General features: G+C 51.2%; 1 protein-coding gene across 13 annotated transcripts in view; it reads right to left on the minus strand.

Annotated features, from left to right (window-relative positions):
• The window catches only part of SH3PXD2B (SH3 and PX domains 2B), a 72,440-nt gene that overhangs the window by 36,219 nt on the left and 18,178 nt on the right, over positions 1-18,043 (minus strand). For 7 of the 13 annotated variants that reach the window (XR_005269368.2, XM_038186481.2, XM_038186485.2 and 4 more), the window contains exons 3-5: positions 13,250-13,445; positions 6,690-7,029; positions 4,042-4,117 (exon numbers count right to left, since the gene is read on the minus strand). Coding sequence is in view for 12 of the 13 variants with exons in the window: in XM_038186481.2 (XP_038042409.2) it covers positions 4,042-4,117; positions 6,690-7,029; positions 13,250-13,425 (592 nt within the window). In the remaining variant the exon portion in view is untranslated. Of the gene's footprint in view, positions 1-4,041; positions 4,118-6,689; positions 7,030-12,723; positions 12,797-13,249; positions 13,446-18,043 lie in introns of those variants that run through there. The other 6 variants (XM_038186487.2, XM_072023317.1, XM_072023318.1 and 3 more) reach the window with 3 other exon arrangements.

Consider the following 18,043-nt stretch of genomic DNA (forward strand, 5'->3'; position numbering starts at 1 on the left):
TGAGTAAGAGTGGAACCAGTTGGAAAGAAGCCCCAAAATCTCCCAAAAGCCCTATTACAAACCATCCATATAGGAGCTCACTGAGAAATGCAAGAGTTCCCTGGAGCAAAACATTCCCAAGGCCATCATTCCTAGGGTCTGCTGGGCCACGTAATGGAGAAAGACATGAGATAGGTTTGTTCAAAGACAGCTCAAAGGTCAGGAGCAGAGCAACTGCCTCCACGTAGGACTCTGCTTGCATATCAGCAGGATTCATTGAAACCCTACAGATAAAGCAACAGATTTTAGGCTGAAAAATACAGATTATGGGTTGCAAATGAGCCTGGGACTGTCCGTACAACATTGCTATAGCAGAGGCACGTCTTGCTAGAGCAGAAAATAGTAACTAAGACCTCTGTACACCTCCAGCTCTGATGTAGTGGGAGTGAGAAAGTCAGGCACCACAGCTGGACCAGGGACGAGTTGTCTTCCACCTCCTGCATGAGGCCTTTGTGGGGAGCTATCAGCATCCCCACAGCTGTCCTGGGAGAAAAGCCCTAAAGGACGCGGCCAGCACTGATACCTGTGCCAAGCAGGTTAGCCGGCTGGGAAGGGAGCAGAAAGGAGGCATCATTCTGCTTTTTAAACTGATCCCACCAAATCCTCTTTGCTCTTCTCCCTTCTTGGGAGTTTGCTATTGTCTGTAGCTAAAGCTTCCTAAAAAGCAATTTTACAGCCAGTTAGCTCAGCCTCAGGCAACCCCTCCTTGCTGAGGTTCACGTTTCCAGCGAAGCAGGCTGGCCAGGATCAGCTCCAGGCCACTTGGGCTGTACAGCGTTTGGAAGGCTCCGCTCTCCTTATAAAAGCTGTTTCCTGAAAGATCTGGCACAGCCCTTACACAACTGGCCCAACTGAGCTCATTTGTTTTCTTAGTTCATTCTTTCCTGGGGTCTCCATACCATCATCTCTCCAGCCAGCAGATGTGTAACCCTTAATGGGAATTCCTGCAGCGGGGACGGAGCTGTCGTGCCTGCCCTGCCCTGCCCAGCACGCCTTCCCCTGGGATCTCCTCTCCCACCAGCTGCTCCTGACACTGCTCCAGGGACCACAGCTGATCCCAGGCACCCTGGCTGGTGTAGCCAGCACGGTTTCAAAGGGCCATCCTCAACACCACACGAAGCTGGGCAGGCTGTGCCAGTGGCTCCAAGCCAGCAAAAGTAGCCAAGAGTCCACTTCACATTCCCCTATACAGCAGCAGAGGCTTTCCAGGCACAGTGCTGGAGCTGCCAGGCCAAATCTGACCCCACCGAGCTGTGCTGCGGATCAGGTTGGGGTTTATATCTGGGAAGGGACAGCCCTGGCCCCAAACCCCTCAAGTGCAACTGCTCCACTGCCCTTTGGAGAACCCAGATTTATGGCTGTGCGGGCTGAGGGACGTTCACTTCTGAGAGCACTTTCTGATATACAGATCTGCTTCGAAACTCCCAAAGTCTCTAGAAATTTCCAAGAAGCAAGTCCTCAAAACAAACAGCAGTAACAAAAAGTGACACAAAGGAAATGGAGTTCCTCTGGGCTGGATGGTGTAAGGATGGAGTAATCGTGGAGCTTTCTTCCCATTCCGGGAAGCCAGCCTGACAAACAAACCCAGATGATACCTTCTCAGGTCATGGTGGTGACCTTAAGTTTGGGGGGTTTAGGACTTTTCCAAGAAAGCCAGAGCTGCACAGGGTCACAGGAGACACTCTGGAGAATTTCAGTGGTTGCAATGTCTAACGTTACCCTGCAACCATCTTCCCAGGCAGCAGCATGCTTTTAGTACGTCACTGGAGCCAAATCTCCACCGGTAATGAAATTCAGATGCTAAAAACGTGGCTTAAAATGGGATTGGGAGAAAACTGCAGTGCTCACAGAAGCTGAACATAACCAAAAACCTAGAGACTCTGAGCGTACTGGAGGCACATTTTGCAGGGAGAGTGACCCAGGCCCGTGTGTGCTGAGCTCACTCAGGTGGCACCCCTAGGTGATAGGTGAAGTCTGGGTTCAGCTACATGGTACAAAACCCACCGCCACCCCAAACTGGGAAGGCCAAAAACTGCTGCAGAAAGCAACCATTCTGCTTAGCACATCCCCCAGCACAGCCAGAAAAAAAGCTTTCCCTTACGCCCAAGTGAAGTCCTTTCAGAAGCAGATGGCTTGCAAGCAATTTCACTGAGGAGGTACCGCTCGTGGGAAAGCCACCATCTCCCCACTTAATAACACAGCTTCTCTGAAGCTAGAGGGCTTCTGAAACTGTCCCATGGGGATAAGGAGATGTGAGATTTCCCATCTAGTGACGATCTCCTGCTTAGAGGTAGGCCACCATTCCACGCTAGTATCTTCTCACCACAGCCACCCCTTACCCCTTGCTGGCACCTGAAAGTGTAAGTGGTGAATAAACCCAAAGAGGCCAACTGTTGTATAACAATGGTCTCTCTTCTCAGCCATTGCAGAAGTTTAAAAAAAATAAATAAAAAAAAAAAATCAAGAAAACCTTCTGCATCTAGCATGGTCTAGCAGTTTTCCACATCAACATGTGACTATCTCTAAAAACTGTATTATTTAATCCTGTTGTAAAAAGGGAGCCACAGCAAAAGGGCAAACACCTCTCCAGAAGAAACACACAAATGCACAAGTTCCTACAGAGGACGGTCATCCTCACTAGCCCAAACTGCTTTATTACACAAGATCCAGGCTTTATGTTCCGGGAACTTCAACTCCCTTTTTTCCTCCAATGGAAATCCCAGTGACATGCTGCTCAGCGAAAGGAAACTATTTCGACACAAAGAAGAACAAACACGTATTGATGAGTCTGCTGTGAGAAGCAGGGCTCCAAGCAGGCTTCCTGAGCCTGATGCTACCTTCCAAAAATAGCGGCATTTTGGTGGGAATTCTTTGCAAGTGCAGCGCAGCCAAACTGTAAGTCCAATTTTTCCAAGTTATGCCCTTTGCCAATTTGGCTTCCTTTTTTTCTCCCCAGTCCTTGCTGGCAGGAGTGGTTGTGCAGCAAAGGCTTTTCCTCGGTATTAACGTCAGGTGTACTTTGTTTTTGCTGATGTTACAACACAAGGAACAAGCCAGAAGCAGAAATCCCTTGGTGGGAAATCCGGACAAGATCCTCTTACTCTCAGAAGGGGGTGTAAATGATTTTCTTCAAGCCAGTCAGAGAAAACTAAACCCCACTGAATGTCTTTGTGTGTCTAGAAAAGCCAGGAGGCAGAACACAGCACAAAGGGCTACATTAAGTAAGCCTGACAGTCACTGGAAGTGATTATGGTACCGTGACATTTCTAAATATGCCCATTAGCTACTTGTGGGTGGGGGTAAAGACAACTTTGTGGTCAAACACATTAGCCATGGGTGCACAAAAGGCTCGCAGGGTCCCCTCAGTCTGGGTATTTTTGCATGGCACATTAGGGCTCTTTCTTCCCCCTGTAACATCAGCCTCAGAGGGCAGCCACAAGCAATCCTCCCCACCACAAAGTCTGAAATGGGCCACTGCATCTGGTACTTGGGCACGCAAATCCTCGGCTGCACGTTGGACTGGCAGGACACGCGCCATGCCACAGAAATCCCGTCTTTGAGCTGCCAGTCCCAAACATCACAGGAGGAAGCCAAGGCTGCCAGTCAGCTCGATTTAACATATGGAATTCAATTGGTACTTCTTTCTCTCTGGACGGCCCTTTGAATTACTCGGGACAGGAAAAACAGCAAACGAGCATTTCCTGGGGAGCCTCACACCATCCTCAGCTCTGCATCATGCTGGCCGTGCCCTTCCCAAAAACAAGCATGCTGCTGTGGGGCTGCTCCTGACAAAAGCTGTGCAAGTAGGGAAGGGCTTAACATTCATGGGGTGCCCTGCTAACACTTACAGATGTTTTAATGGGTACAGCACTGTCTGAAGAACTTGCTAATGCTCAGATGGTTCAGGAGGTAAAAGCTAAAGCTTGTGTATGCACACACTGGGACAAAAGTCACTGCCATGCCAAAACCAGCATGGTTCGTTACTGGAGCCCTCTCTCCTACCTGGCAGGAAGGGGATGATCCTTTGCTTGGGGTCTTTCTGCCCTCCTTCCATCGGAAACTTGTCCAGCATTTGCATCTAGAAAAGGAAATGCAAGAAAAGTGATTAAAGTCAATTATGTGCCCACAACCCAAAGCCACGCTCCCCAGGAGGCAAAGCCTGGGGAGAACATCCAAACTAGCAGCGTCCTGAGACATTGTACACAGCATGACCAGCCAGGGTACGGTGACCACAACACCAAGGATCCAAAGAAGTGCCAGAAACACAAGATCTTAACAGCATTTCTATTATTTTCAAGTTATTTCTTACCACCGATGCTGTTCACCACTATCATTTTGCTCAGCATGGGTGGTTAACATCACCTGCATTTCTGCAACTAAGTGTCATCCCGATGGACCTCAGTCGCTGGAGCTCCAAAACTCCTCACAAAAAGGCATATTTTAAGCTCAAGGAATATATTAGCTCAAGCATAGCACAGCACTGACACAGCTCCTGGACTACAGCTGACTTGGACTCAGAGCACAGCCTCATGCTTGCAGGCAAGACCATGAAGTTATGCGTCAACTTTGGGGAACGCTTTGTGCTACAAAAGCTGTGAGGGATAGAGGTTTGAGAACTTCAGCACTGAACGAATAATTTCCTGATCGACGCAACTGCACGGAGACTGCGCTCAGTAAATTCGGTCAGCAAGGAGAGGCGATGGACAACTCCCACTCTTGCTGGTGTTCACTGGGTGTCTGTACTCGTGCTTCAGGGTGTGCATGCTGCTTACATAGCTTAACGCCAAGCCCCTGGCAGGATGCATATCCTTAGCATTTCCCTTGCTTGGCCTTGCTGGAAAACACTGCTTGGATTGGACTTTGCACTTAACAGAGCAGAAGAGGGGAAATGTTCATCCGCCCATCCTCCAGCTCAGCTAGTCCCTCCGTCGGAAGGAAGGGGATGGAGATGCAAACTCTCCTTTGTTTTCTCTAGGGTATGGATCTGAGCTTTGTCTCCCATCACTTGAAGAGCTCCCTGGTCCCCCAGGTGTTGGAAGTGGGCTTCACTGTCTTCTATCAGAGCTGTTGCACTCCACATAAATAATTAAGCACCTAATTAAGCACCTATGGAAACAACGGAGACAATCTGCCCAGGAATTGCCCTAAGCACACCCTCCTACAAAGCCTATACACTCATTTTCCCCTGGCACAATTAATATTTAAAGCATTTTGTGCAGAGAGGAAACCACACAACTGGAGAGACAGAGCCACCCATCCTGCAGCAGCCCCACGGGAGGCAGAGGGACAAGCAACACCGCATGGCCAGACAAATATACCGTGCTCCCCTGTGCCAGCAGCTCAGCCACAAAACGTCAGGAACCCCCGCATCACAGGGGGCCCACCGAGGGCTGCAGGGTCCCAGCACCTGGGTTTTCAAGGATCTTGTTCTTTGGCACCTATTTTCCCACATTTACAGGAGCCATCTGCCCCTAGCTGAAGGCTGTGGGTTCCTCCACTGCAAGGCACGAGCTTGTTTCAAGTGTTGTGACGGTGAAGCTAAGCCCCCTTTCTGTCCATAGAGCACATTTGCTTTGGCACATCAAATACTTGCCTTTTTTTCCTCCTTTGGATCTTAAATGCACCAGGATAAAACTCTTGAGGCTTGGTGGAGAGGGGGCAGAAGGAAGGAGGCATTTTTCCTACTTTGTGATTAAAAAAAATACGTATAAACCTCCCCCAACACTCCCAAACACAACAGGAAAACCAAAAGAATCTCTCAAATATTCTCTTCAAAACGAAAACAAGCCATCTCCAAACCAGGATGACAATAAGCCCGAGCAGACCGTGCTTACAGCTTCTTTCCACTACAAATTTTAGAGTTTGCAACAGAGAAAACGAGCGCAGACTCAGCAGTAGCCAGGGACAGCTCTGACGTTACCGGCAGCCACAAACGAGCACGGCCAAGGCAGCACGGCTTCACCAGGCTCCTGGGGCACGTAAAACCCTCCCGTTCTTCCCTCAACCCACAAGAATGAAGGATGGCCCAACAGTTACCCTGCACAACACCCGCGCTGTGCCACGGCGGGGAGCGGTGGAGCCTGACCGCCTCTAACCCCAACTCTTCCTGTTTGGAAAAGCTCGTCAGGGCTTGTGACAGGCAAGGGACGAGCAAAACAAAACAAGTCACAAACGCTGCACATCTGATTGCTGTTAAGCAGCGCAATATTTGAGTCCCTGGAAGCTTTCCCCTCCTCTCGTTTTTTGAGCACGAGCTGAGCATCTCTCGTTCCTGGAGCATCCAGAGGCTCCAAGGCGGAGCAGGCTGTGGTTTCTCCCACGTGCACGTGCCTGGATGGTGCCCCTGGCCAGAGCTGCTCCCAGCCGTGTGATCCCACCAAACCAGGCCAGAATTTCAGCCCAGAAGCTCCCCGTTTCCTGCTGTTTCTTGACCGAAGGGCCTCTCGTGGCAGAGCTCAAAGCAGGAGGAACCACAGGGGTCTCTCTCCTGCTGCAGCTGCCCTGCTGCCCCCAGCCCTTGAAGGAGCAAGGCAGAGGGCTCGGTGCCCTGCATCCCACCCAGCCCAGCTGCCACATCACACAGCAGCACACGCTAGTTCATCAGGTTTGCTAGACATAATCCTGTGGTTGAGGAACAGGGAGAAACCTACTCCAAAGAAAACAGCCCCAGAGCTGGCTCCGAGCACGGCAGGCAGGCTGTGTTCACAAGATACAACAGCCCACGTCTGCAGAAAGCAGCCTGCCAGTCCCGGGCTGGAAGGTCTTCCACTGCAGCACCACAACACAAAGCTGCAGCGAGGAGAAGAATGTAACAGCAGTGGGGAAAAGTCAGCCTCGGGGCTGGGAGGTGGCACTGGAGAGCTGGAGGAACGCAGCTGGCAGGTCTCGGTGTTTTGAGGCTCCCTGGACCCCTTCTGGCCCATCCCATCCCAGCTGATTTTACAGGACAGAGACTCCAGCAGATTGTTGCACTGCTCTTGCCCAGGAACCCTGGAAAAAAGTATAGAAAATGGGCAAACACCCAACAAGCCCACACACCCTGCGGGACAGATGCACAGAGAGGCACCAGAAGATGCACAGAGGCACACCAGCCAGGCACGTTTCATCTCAGAGCACCTTCCTGCTCAGCCTCGGCAGGGAAACGCGCTCCCAGCAGGCGAGGAATTTTGGAACAAAGGCGGCGAGCGCGGGGAGACTCCCACAAATCATGTCAGCAGCCAGGGTTTCCATCCAAGCTCCGAACGAGACTGATCGCATCACATTCCCAGAAGGGAAAACTCGCCCAGCCATCCAAGATCCAGGGGAGAGGGGGGAAAGCAGGCAGACAAGCAGCAGACAGACGCAGAGCCCTTTGGAGAGCAGCTATCCATGCGGAGCGTGGGGCAGCACAGAGGCCAAGCGCCAGTCTTGCTCTCAGCAATGCAGTCAGCCGGGGGGGAAAAAAAACATGAGGGGAAAAAAAAAAGCAAACAAGAACCCTATTGTTTCTCCCCCTCCAAGATTATTTAAAAGTAATGGAGGCAGAACCTTAAAAAAAAGAAGTAGATGCTGTAGATGCATTTTGGTGTGTTGTTCTTAGGCAGAAACTTGAAGTATTGCAGGCATTTTTCACCAAATCATTTGCAGAAATCCCTGGGCGGGACGGTGCTCACACACACCCGTGCCTCCCTGCACCAGGACCGTGGCACGGATGTCCCAGCAGGGCACCAACCTGCAGCGGGGCTCCTCCTGGCAGGAGGACGGGGCACAGAGCCGTGGTTATCCCATTGCATACATCCCCAGCACCTATTTACCGTATCTTATCAATTTGCTGATTGCCTTATTAACCTGGAGACGCCAGCAGGGCTAACACTCGTGGCACAAGCCGAGGAGCTCCGTGTTCCCCTGCCGGCCTGTGGCCGAGCTGTCTGTTAGCAGGACAGGCAACAACGCCGGCTGGGCACCCGGGGAGAGCGAGCCCTTCGCCAGCAGCTTTGTATCAACAGCTAACACACTGGCAGGCAGCTTCTTCGTTAACAGGAAACTCATAAGATAACATCCTAATTGAATCAATTATCGGTGCTGCGGGCTGCCAGGGGTCCTCGGGGAGGGAGAATGCTCGCACTCAGCAGTATTCCCAGGAAGCAGAGCATTCAGGAAGGGCTTTGCCCAAATAAGAGCTGTTAATGCAGACAGCATAACGCCGCAGGGATGGATGGCTGCTGGAGGAGCAGAGCTGCCAGCATGCCCTATCGTTTTCTGGCCCCAGCCAAGCCCGGAGAAGTCTCTGCAAAAAATTAAAACAAGTGCCAGGAGCTAATAAGGCACGTCATCGCTTCGCTTCTTTTCCACTACAGAGTGGAAAAGTTTTGCACCTTCGTATTTTGGTGGGGGAAAAAAAAAAAAAAGATACGTTATTTTTCATTTAAATCTGGTGCAGTGGAAAGAAAAACGTGACAGTGAAATGCATTCCCCGATAGCAATGGAGCGGAAGGAGCACAGGTTGACGCTGGCTGCAGGTGCTCTGCAACCGGTGGGGACTGTGGGATTTGCTCCTGTCGAGCTGCTGTGGCCAGCTGGGAAGCTGAGGATTTCTGCTCCCGAGTGTTGTGACTTGTGTGGGTCACCCCAGGACTGCAGAAGAGAAAGCCAGTCTCTGCCAGCTCACCAAGGGGATGCTGCATCTCACCCAACAGCCAGATACACCAGCACATCGGGATGGTGGTGATGAAACACCCAGGCGAGGACAGCAAACTCTTCCAGTCTTGCACAACACCAGGACATGATGCATGAGCCGCAGTTGCAGGGAGAGGGAAGTTCCCTCTTCTCTTCTTGGCAGGATTTGCTTTGGCTACGTGACGGAGGTTCGGAGCAAAGCCGTATTTCTCTGCTTTGGTCTCACAAGCAAGAGCTGACCTAATCCATGCCCGCACCAGGCACTGCCATTATTACCCTGAGCCCAGAAGCTGGCTTTTGACACCACCCAAAGGGGAAAAAAAAAGAAAAAAAGAATTCAACAGAACAAAAGGCTTCACAATCCGGTTCGGCGTGGGCAGCGGAGTCACAGGAGGCTCTTTGTGAAAGCGACAGCCTCCCGCTGAGAGGAGGCAGCCGCTTCCCGTGGGGAAAAGAAGGGCCTGAGCCAAACCCGCTCTCACCCCGCACTCCAAAATTCCCCTTGGTCCCTGTGTCCCTAGGGAGAGGGGAAGGCAGCAGGCGGGCAGACATCCTGCATGCCCCGCTGTTCCCATGGAGGCCAGCTCCAGCCAGGGACATTCACACACGTTCACTCTGACCTCCTTGACTCCCTCAACCAAAATCTCCTCCAGACGTGTCCCGCTCATCTCGAAAGGCAGCGGGAAAAGGAAGCAGGTCCGGACACTGCCTGTTTTCACAGCAGCGCCCACAGGGCCACTCGGAGACGTGAACCAAAGCCTTTGCAAATGCTCTCCTGCAGATCAGAGCACCCTGGTACCCTGGAGCCAGCTTGTTTGGAGAACATCTGCCAAGCAGAGTCTGCAGAGACAGCAACATCTGGCAGCAGCTCCTGGGCAGCTGCTGTTTAGTCTCCTTGCTGTGCTCTGAGAGGCACCTTCCCGTCATCTCCACAAACTGGGAAGAAACCAGAGGTGGAAGCACAGCAGCCCAGGAGACAGAAGAACCAACGTGGAGCAAGCTCAGCCCCCAGGCGCTGGTGATGCTGAGCCTGGGGAAGGACTCACTGCTCTACTGGTGCTGTGCCACCACTTTGACCAGTCAAAGCCACCTGTCCTGGAGCACCCAGCTCACTGGGACCATTCAGTGCGAGCTGGATGTTCAAAGACTGAAATTAGAGGGGACGGGCAGCAAAACCAAGCAGTTTCCTGATGACCACAGCTTCTCCCCAGTCCCTGCTTTTCTGGTGCAAGGGATGAATTGAAATGCGTTTGATGTTACTGGGCAGGGTGATCCTGACCTGCTCAGCACTAGGAAACGGCATCACAGAGGCCGGATTGTGAAAACCTGATGGAAAACTTTAAGCCTGGCTCAGCAATAGACAAAAAAAGAATTAACTGAGGTCAGAGAAAAGGGCTACACAAATTGGCAGCAGCTGCCACTGCAAGAGAAATTTCCTATGAAATCACAGGAAGCGTTAGACAGAGAGATGTCAGTGTCTGTGAATAGCTCCCTCGCATGGAAAGGGAAGCGGGCACGGGGCAGGAAGCACCCCCGGCCATGTCCTGCCCTAGGCAGCCCCCCAAAAAGCAGTGACTGCCAGCTCTGCACCTCCCCGGCCCTCCTGTTCCTGTCCTCCACGTGGGTTCAGGGAACCAAGCGCAACGTGAGGTCTCCAAGAGCAACCAGGCAAAATGCTTCTGTTGTCCAGAGCTGGAGATGTTTCCAGGCAGAGCACACGCTGGTTCTTTGAGCAGAAACCTTGCCAGGGCTTGCTTGACACACTCATCAGCTTGAGCAATTGAGAGCCAGCAGGCTGGGCACTGCACCATCACCGGGCATTCCCAGAAAAGCAATGCCTGGACCCAAGCATCTAGCCCCTAAAAGCCTTTATTCGACCTCAGTGTAACGAGCTTCGTCTTTCATCATCCGGCCTTGAAACTTACAACCCCAGAAATCACTAACAGATTATCCAGGTTAGTCACTCATGGTGACAGGCTGGGAGTTTCTAATCACCGATGTCACCATCACAGCCCCACTGCAGCAGATGGGCCAAAGACAAAGTCATGGTGATCCAGAATCATCACCCGTTCCTGGCTGGCTCAAACTATTCTGAAAAGCACTACTTGTTTCCCCTTCTGTCAAAAACATATTTGGGAAAGACAATACTGCTTTAAAAATGAATTAAAAATAATAAAAGAGAAAACCTCACATTTGGACAGCAGCACAGTGCCTCTGCGCCCAGCGATCCCAAAGCAGTGATCTCCATTAACACAGCCTCCTCCCCACGTTTGCCCCTCTGTCTGCTTCTAGGGCCATTTAAATGGCTTTTTACATCTGATTTGGGGGCAGTGACCCAGTAGGCAGGCCCCAGACCATACCAAAGAGCAGTGAAAGCTGCAGCTCTCCACGTCCACACCTGGAGCGGAGGGGTGGACGTGGAGACAACACCAAACAATCAATAAACATCCACAACTCACCAGGGCGACCCAGCCATGGGAAATTATTCTTGCCAGGAGACGTGCTTGGGAACTGAGCAATACCTGGGGGTGATGCTGGTCTGCGCCGCTTCCTCTTCCTCTTCCTCGCCATGGGAACTTCCCCACTCCAGCACACCCGGCGCTGTGCCAGCCCCGCAAGGAGCCTCGGCACGGGAGCAGGAAAGAGCTGAGCCACCTGCCTCGGCCCAAAGACCTCAGGGCAACCACCGAAACCATCGCCTGAGCTGTCACGGCAGCAGCAGTCACAGGGAAGGCTGCAGAGACAGTTTGCATTCACCCACATCCTGCTCTGGGATGCTAGGGGGGAGATCTGCCTGGAAGACCGCGAGGTCATGAGACTGGGTTTCTGCTGTGGAAATGGAAACACCGGTGGAGAAATACCAACAAATTTGCCTGATTGTGTGTGTTGAGCAGCTGAGGTACAGCAAGGGGGTGGGAGCTGAGGCCAAAGGCTCCAGGCAGGTCTCGTTGCACATCGAATCTCGTGCTTCTCGTGCTTCACACCAAGATGTAACCTCCAGTCAAACACTTCAGCAACCAGCCGCCCAGCAGAGGCTCGACGTGTGTGCCACCCCGCTCCAGGCCACGTGCTTGCCAAAACCTCTGGATGACTTCTCGCTAGCTTCTTCCCCAAATAGCTCACGATCCAATTTCTCTTCAACCCCTCCCTTCTCAAAAATCTGCCCCCACTCCAGCACACGAAGAAAAGCAGACTGGTGTGCATTCCTTCCGTGAAATTAATGTAAAGTTTTAAATCTGCGGCAGGCCCGAACGTGACGAGACAAAGGAGGCGGCACTCGAGCTACAGGCAGCACCGCAAAAGCTGCAGTCCCACCACTCGGGAGAGCATTGCTGGTCAGAAACAGGAGCCTCATGACCTTCCTCTTGCATCAGGCTTCTTCCTAACCAGCTATTTTCCCTGCTGTTCCTTCTCTAAACACATACCCCATTTTCCAGCTGAGCAAGCACAGTCAGCAGAATGGCCTGTGTGGAGGTTTTTTTCCCTCCACGCAAGGGAAGATTTCATCCTGCTCAGGTTGACGGGGGTGCCTGTCACCAGCAGCTCCGTAGGAACCAGGGCCATAACACAAGTGGGACAGAAACACGATGTAAGGCAAACCTTTGAGGTCTGTCTGCCCCCAGACAGGGTTTCCATATAAAACACATATGCCTTCTTAGCATGACCTTGCTCCTTTCCTCCCTCTCCTCTTTCCGCCAGCAGCATCTCTCCGGGGAGCATCCGAGCACCAGGCTGGGTGGCCAGGAGCACCACAAGCTGCCCTTGTATTCCTCTGTTTACAGAAAGGGTGGGATTTAGAGGTGCCAAGTTCAGCAGTGCCCAAAGCCTGAGCACGGCAGGAAGCCTCCACAGCCAGCGCACACACATGCACTCTGGGGCTTCAGAGCTCTGCTGAGTCCAGGCAGCCCTTGCCAGAGGACTGGAGCTCGCCAAGAAACTCTGCTTATTGCAAATCCAGAGCGCTGCTGTTAAAGGATATCTGATGGGGGAGACCGGCCTCGCAGCTTACCGAGGAGTTAATGCACTTACCAGGGCAGTGCTGTGCAACGGAGCTGCGATCTTGGGGAGCCTTTAGGAATGCACACAGCCAGATGCATTGCCTCTGCAGGGGGACAAGGAGAGCACCCTCCTGACCTGGGATGCTCGTTATTTCCCCAGACACTGAAGCCAGCAAGCACAAAGCCCCACAGCAGGCAAAGAGCAGCCCGCAGAGCAGCCCCGACACTTTCTGATCGTGAAAATGCAGATTTCAAACACACGAAATCAACCCAAACCACAAAGCTGGAACCACATCTGCTTTTTTAGGACCCAGCAGGGATAGGGGGAGAGAGAGCAATGCCAAGAACTGTAAGCATAACTAAACCCCTAAGGAGCATGAACCCGTAACAGCACCCAAACCCTGGGGGACGTTAGAGCCCTTCTCTAAGCACAGTCTTACCACAGAGATATTAAAAGAGATAGCCTGAAAAGCCTCTGGCCAAATCCATGGGCTGATTTAAAAAACAAAACAAAACAAAAAAAACAACACCAGGGTATTGAGGCTTAAAGAAGGCACCTGTTGGCAGGTGGAAAGCAGCCACCTCCGATGCAGAAACCTTGGAGCTTCCCAGGACATCCCAGCAGGACTTTTCTTTTTCCTGGAGGCAGCCAGAGAGGGAGAGGAGAGGAGCTGGAAAATGCTGCCTTGCCACAAGGAGAGATCAGCAGATGGGGATCCATTTCAATTAACATTTCATTTTCAATGGTAAAACCTAGCCACGATGATAAGAAGGAATTTACATGTTAAGTGACTCATCAATAAGAAAGTTCTTTTTAAAAATTAATAATTAATAGCAATAATTACTGATGGTAATTATTAATTTTTAAATTAAAAACGTTTTACATGTACCGAACTGAGTTTCTTTCTTTGCTAAAGTTTAGGCACTAGCTTTCCTCCCAGCACAGGACAAGGAAACGCGATCATTTTGCAGCGCTGCCTGGCTTCCCAGCCTGCTTGGCACGCTGCGTGGCCCAACACAAAGGCTTCTTCAGGGGCCGTTCCAGCAGTCATTCTCATCATGTACGCATGCTGTTAAAAAAATACAGGATTGCAACTTTCTGTTTGATGAGATTGGGCGAGAACTCCCAGATTCTGTGTCTCCAGCATGGGTGCTGGTAGCTTCTATCACCCAGTTTTTCCTGGGACAGGAGAGTGGTGGTGCCTGATACCAGCAGCAGCTCTGCAGACCCAGTTTTTCAATGAGGCAGGCAGACCCACAACCTAAGCTTTATGGAAAGTAGTATTTCCCTCATTTTTTTCAGCAATATTTTTTCCTAGAAACACTCCCAGAAGAATGTCAGCTGCGTTCCATGAGGCTGAAAACCCCCCAGACACCAGTTCAGGTGACCCTGCGGTGCCCGAGACAAGCTGTCCAGATACCTGAGAGCGCAGTTGCACAATGCAGCTGAAACAAATGGATTTCTGCCTGCAGCAAGACGCAGGGATGGGTCCCACCTCCACCTTCCTCTTCCTCATTCCTGGCCCCCAGGAGCCACCCTGAGCCCACAGGAATGTTCCTCCACCTCCAGGTGATGCTGCACTGCTAACAGGGATCTGCTGGCCTTCAGGAGCATCGCCTCTCTGTCACAAAGCTACTCTTTGAGGGAGGCATTTCCCAAAGTCTGCTATGACAAAATAAGCAGCTATCTTCTCTCTTTCCAGAAAGGTTAAGTACCTGACCACCACTGACTGTAAATGAGCAGCAAGCTCTGCTTGTAGAGAAAACAGGAGCACGAGGAATTCGTGCACGTATCAGAATACGCCCCATTTGGCTAAGTTAAGATGGTACCAACACCGAATGAAAAAAAAAAAAAAAAGGAAATTTGAATACTATTTCTTGCCCAAACATCGAATGTTCTATCAAAGACAGTATTAAAACAATAATTTCACCAACTTTAATTGCACCTACCAAACCTAATCTCTAAGATCTAATTTCCACACTGCTAGGTAAAGACAGCCACAACCATCATTTGTTATTCGTTCACTGCTCATTGACTCACCACCATTGCCAAGGCCTCAAGATGTGGTTCCAATAAGGCAGAAAGTATTTTAGGATCAGGGAGGTGAAACTCAGACAGGGAAAACGTTGGCTGTCCTCATGCAGACAGCTCACGAGAGAACATTTTTCACATAGCTTATCACCGACGGCGCAATCCTAGATAACATCAGATGACGGGAAGATGAGCAGAAGGGGCGTGATGCACAGCAGTACCCTCAAGCCCCAGCTGCTGGCAGGAAAAAATGAGGAGCGGCCACAGAGGGGATGTGCAGGCTGCTGGAGCCCTTCAGCATCCACCCGCTGGCACCACTGCATGTTTTCCCCTCTCCATTTTCTGGTTAATGAGGTCCCCCTTTCCTGCTGCCGGCCAGCTGGAAGGCATGAATCACAGAGGAAGGGCAGATCCTGCACACCCATCCTTCTCTCCTAATCCATCCAGCAGAGCAGCCTGGCTGGCACAGACCTGCCTTCCTCTTTGCTCCCAGCTCCGGCAGGATGAGTGTCGCATACCCAGGAAAAGTCTGAGCTGGGTCCCAAAGATGGGGACAAGGAGCCAGGCAAGCCTCAGGGCAGAATGCACTGGAGAAGGAAAAACAAAAAAGGCAAAGGAAATAAAAGGAGAGGAGCATCACTTCTTGGATGGAGCAAAAGTGCCGGAAAGGGAGAGCAAGCAGTTAAATCTGTCCCTTCTCCCCAGGCCCACTGGGACCCCGTGGGGATCACACCAGAGGTCCACACCTCGTTTTGCTGCGGGACTCTCAGAGCACTGGGTCCTTTACTGAAAGCATTTTCAGCCACCAGAGCAGGGTCAGGATTTCCAGCACTGCGTTAGACCTGGGAAAACCTGATGCAACTGAACGGAAGGCACAAAAAAGAGGTGAGAAATGAGCATGATGCAAAACCCACCATCCCTTCACCTTTATCACCTCCCTCTGCAAGGACATGAAAAGCCCAGACCATTGCTCTTCACCTCTCCTTGTTCTTGTTTCCATCTCCCGCTTGCCATAAAGACGCAGGGATGCTCCCATTTCCTAAATGCCCACGCTGTGGTCATTTATGGAATGTCCATGGGGACACCACGGCAGATCCAGGAGCAAAGCAGAAGGGCCAAGGCTGGCCATCAGCTTGGAGCCCATCAAAAACCATCGAGAATTGCTACCAGCAAGCTGCTCAAGGAAGGTTTCAGCTACAAGAATCAAACCTGCCGAGGACGCCTGCTTGCCCCAGGTGTGTGCTGGTCCTGGGGACTTTCATCCCACGCCATCCTGCTGGGAGGACTGGCTGCAGCGTCCCAGGGGCAGGCATGGCTTTCAACAGCTCAGAGCCCTGCTCGGCTGCCAGGTAAAGAATTTAGCAGCTAGTCAGAGTGCCAGCGAGAGCCAATTATAACTCAACTGACCTGCCTTGGCGCTAACACGCACGGGAATGTGCTGGCTGCCGGCTGCCAAATGCTGGAAAGCTATAAATGGGAGACGTTTGGAGAGAAAAGGATTAAGGAGCCAGCTTTTAACCAGGCTGAAGTGCATGGGACTGTGCGTATTCTTTATGAAGGGAGAGAGAATGAGTAAGATCTTTGATGTAGTACTGGAAAAATGCAGGCTCTTTCTTCTACAGAGACAGCAGTCGTCCTTACTTAATGGAAAGTGTTTCTTCTTTTCGCAAGTTAGATTACGACAATTCACCTTTTCTATGCTTCTGCATGTTGCTTAAGCTCGTTATTCTCGGTAAAGTCTGGACACAGAGGAACAAAGGAAAAAGCCTTGCCCGTGCTTTGTAGCAGGAACCTCACCATAGGAAGTTGTGGGTTTTTTCTTGTATTTGGTCACGCAAGTGCCTGTCTTTCATGATCCAGCTGTCTAAGGGAGAGATCCTGTTGATTTATATTTGTGGCTGGGTGCAGTCATTTCACACACAAATGTGCAGAATTTTGCTGAACTCCACAAACCCGGGAAAAAAGAAATTCCCAGAGTGTTGAAATAAGATCCCTGTTACGAAATAGCACTCAAAAGCGCCCTGTTTACAGTCCCTGGACACAAAAAGACATCCATCTTCCTAAGCAGCAGAGTGACCGAGCTGCCTTAGGGCCTTTCCTCCATCAAAGAGGCCATCAGAAATGCCACCTCCAGCCCAGGACAGGCATGAAATACAAGCGGCAAAGTACGCTGTGTTTCCACCTTGTGCTGATGGGGACAAATTGCTTTGCATTCCTGCCCCTGGCTTTCTACGTCTGGAGAATGAAGATAACGCTCACTGCCCTGCTGAGAGCCGCAGCCCCCGGCACAGCGCAGGAGGAGGAGGAGGAGGAAGAGGAGCAGAAGCAGAGGAAGACCAGCATGGGGCTCGTCGGGTCCGCACCCTGTGCCAGCACGTCTCGCAGCAGGGAAGCAATGCAGCAGGCTCATTTTAATTTTTCAAGAGGCCAGCAGCCTGAAACAAGCTGACAAGAACAATTCTCCTCTGTGTGCCAGCCAGCGTCTTCTGAGCCCATTTTAACATAACCTTTTATTTTAAAATGGGCTGAATTACTCAGACACTGACTTTCCCTCGCTGCTGCACGTGCGTGGCAGGTGAAGAACCCCCTCCAGAACGGCTCATCTGTCTTTCACGTAGAGACAACACGCACACACCACTGCCTTTTGCCAATTTTCTCATAAAAAGTAGGCACCACTTCAGCAGTCTGTGTTGTGTTTTTTTTTTTTTTTCCCCTCTTACACACAAAGCTGTTGGCCTGAGGGATGCAGGACTCTCTCCAAGATGACATAGCTCCAGGTGGGTCAAGGCTGAAAGTTTCCAGCTAAGAACCTGAAGGATTTGTTAAACATATGGACAGACCAGAGGACTGGGAAACACACTCGATGCGCACACAGCGGTTGAGAAAGCCAGAGCCATTTTTAAGTATGCTTAAAATTCTCATTTTGTCTGTCTCTGAACCATGCAGCAAGCACATTTACTGCAGACTATGTCACGTCTCCTTCCCTGGACTCACAATTAAACCTTTGTGCAGAGAAGCAGCCACATGGCATCACCCTCTCTTCCTACAGCCTTCAGCTGGGTGGAAGACTAGGAGAAAAGTTACTGAGTGCAAGCAGAAAAATCACAGGTTAACCTGAGCCCAGGGAGTGCACCCCTGTACTGCAGTTTGAAGTTGAAGGGCTTGCAGCTGCCTGCCAGAGGAGATACTCCTGCTTTGGTGGCAAGAAGGCAAGCCATGGTGTAAATGTCAAATGCTTGGTACCTCCATCACGGCTCATTTCCTAATGGATCAGATCCATTCCTGACTGCAGAGACATCAGTTTTGCTATCCCCGATGC

This window comes from Anas platyrhynchos, chromosome 14 (genome assembly GCF_047663525.1).
Source record: "Anas platyrhynchos isolate ZD024472 breed Pekin duck chromosome 14, IASCAAS_PekinDuck_T2T, whole genome shotgun sequence".
NCBI lineage: Eukaryota > Metazoa > Chordata > Aves > Anseriformes > Anatidae > Anas > Anas platyrhynchos.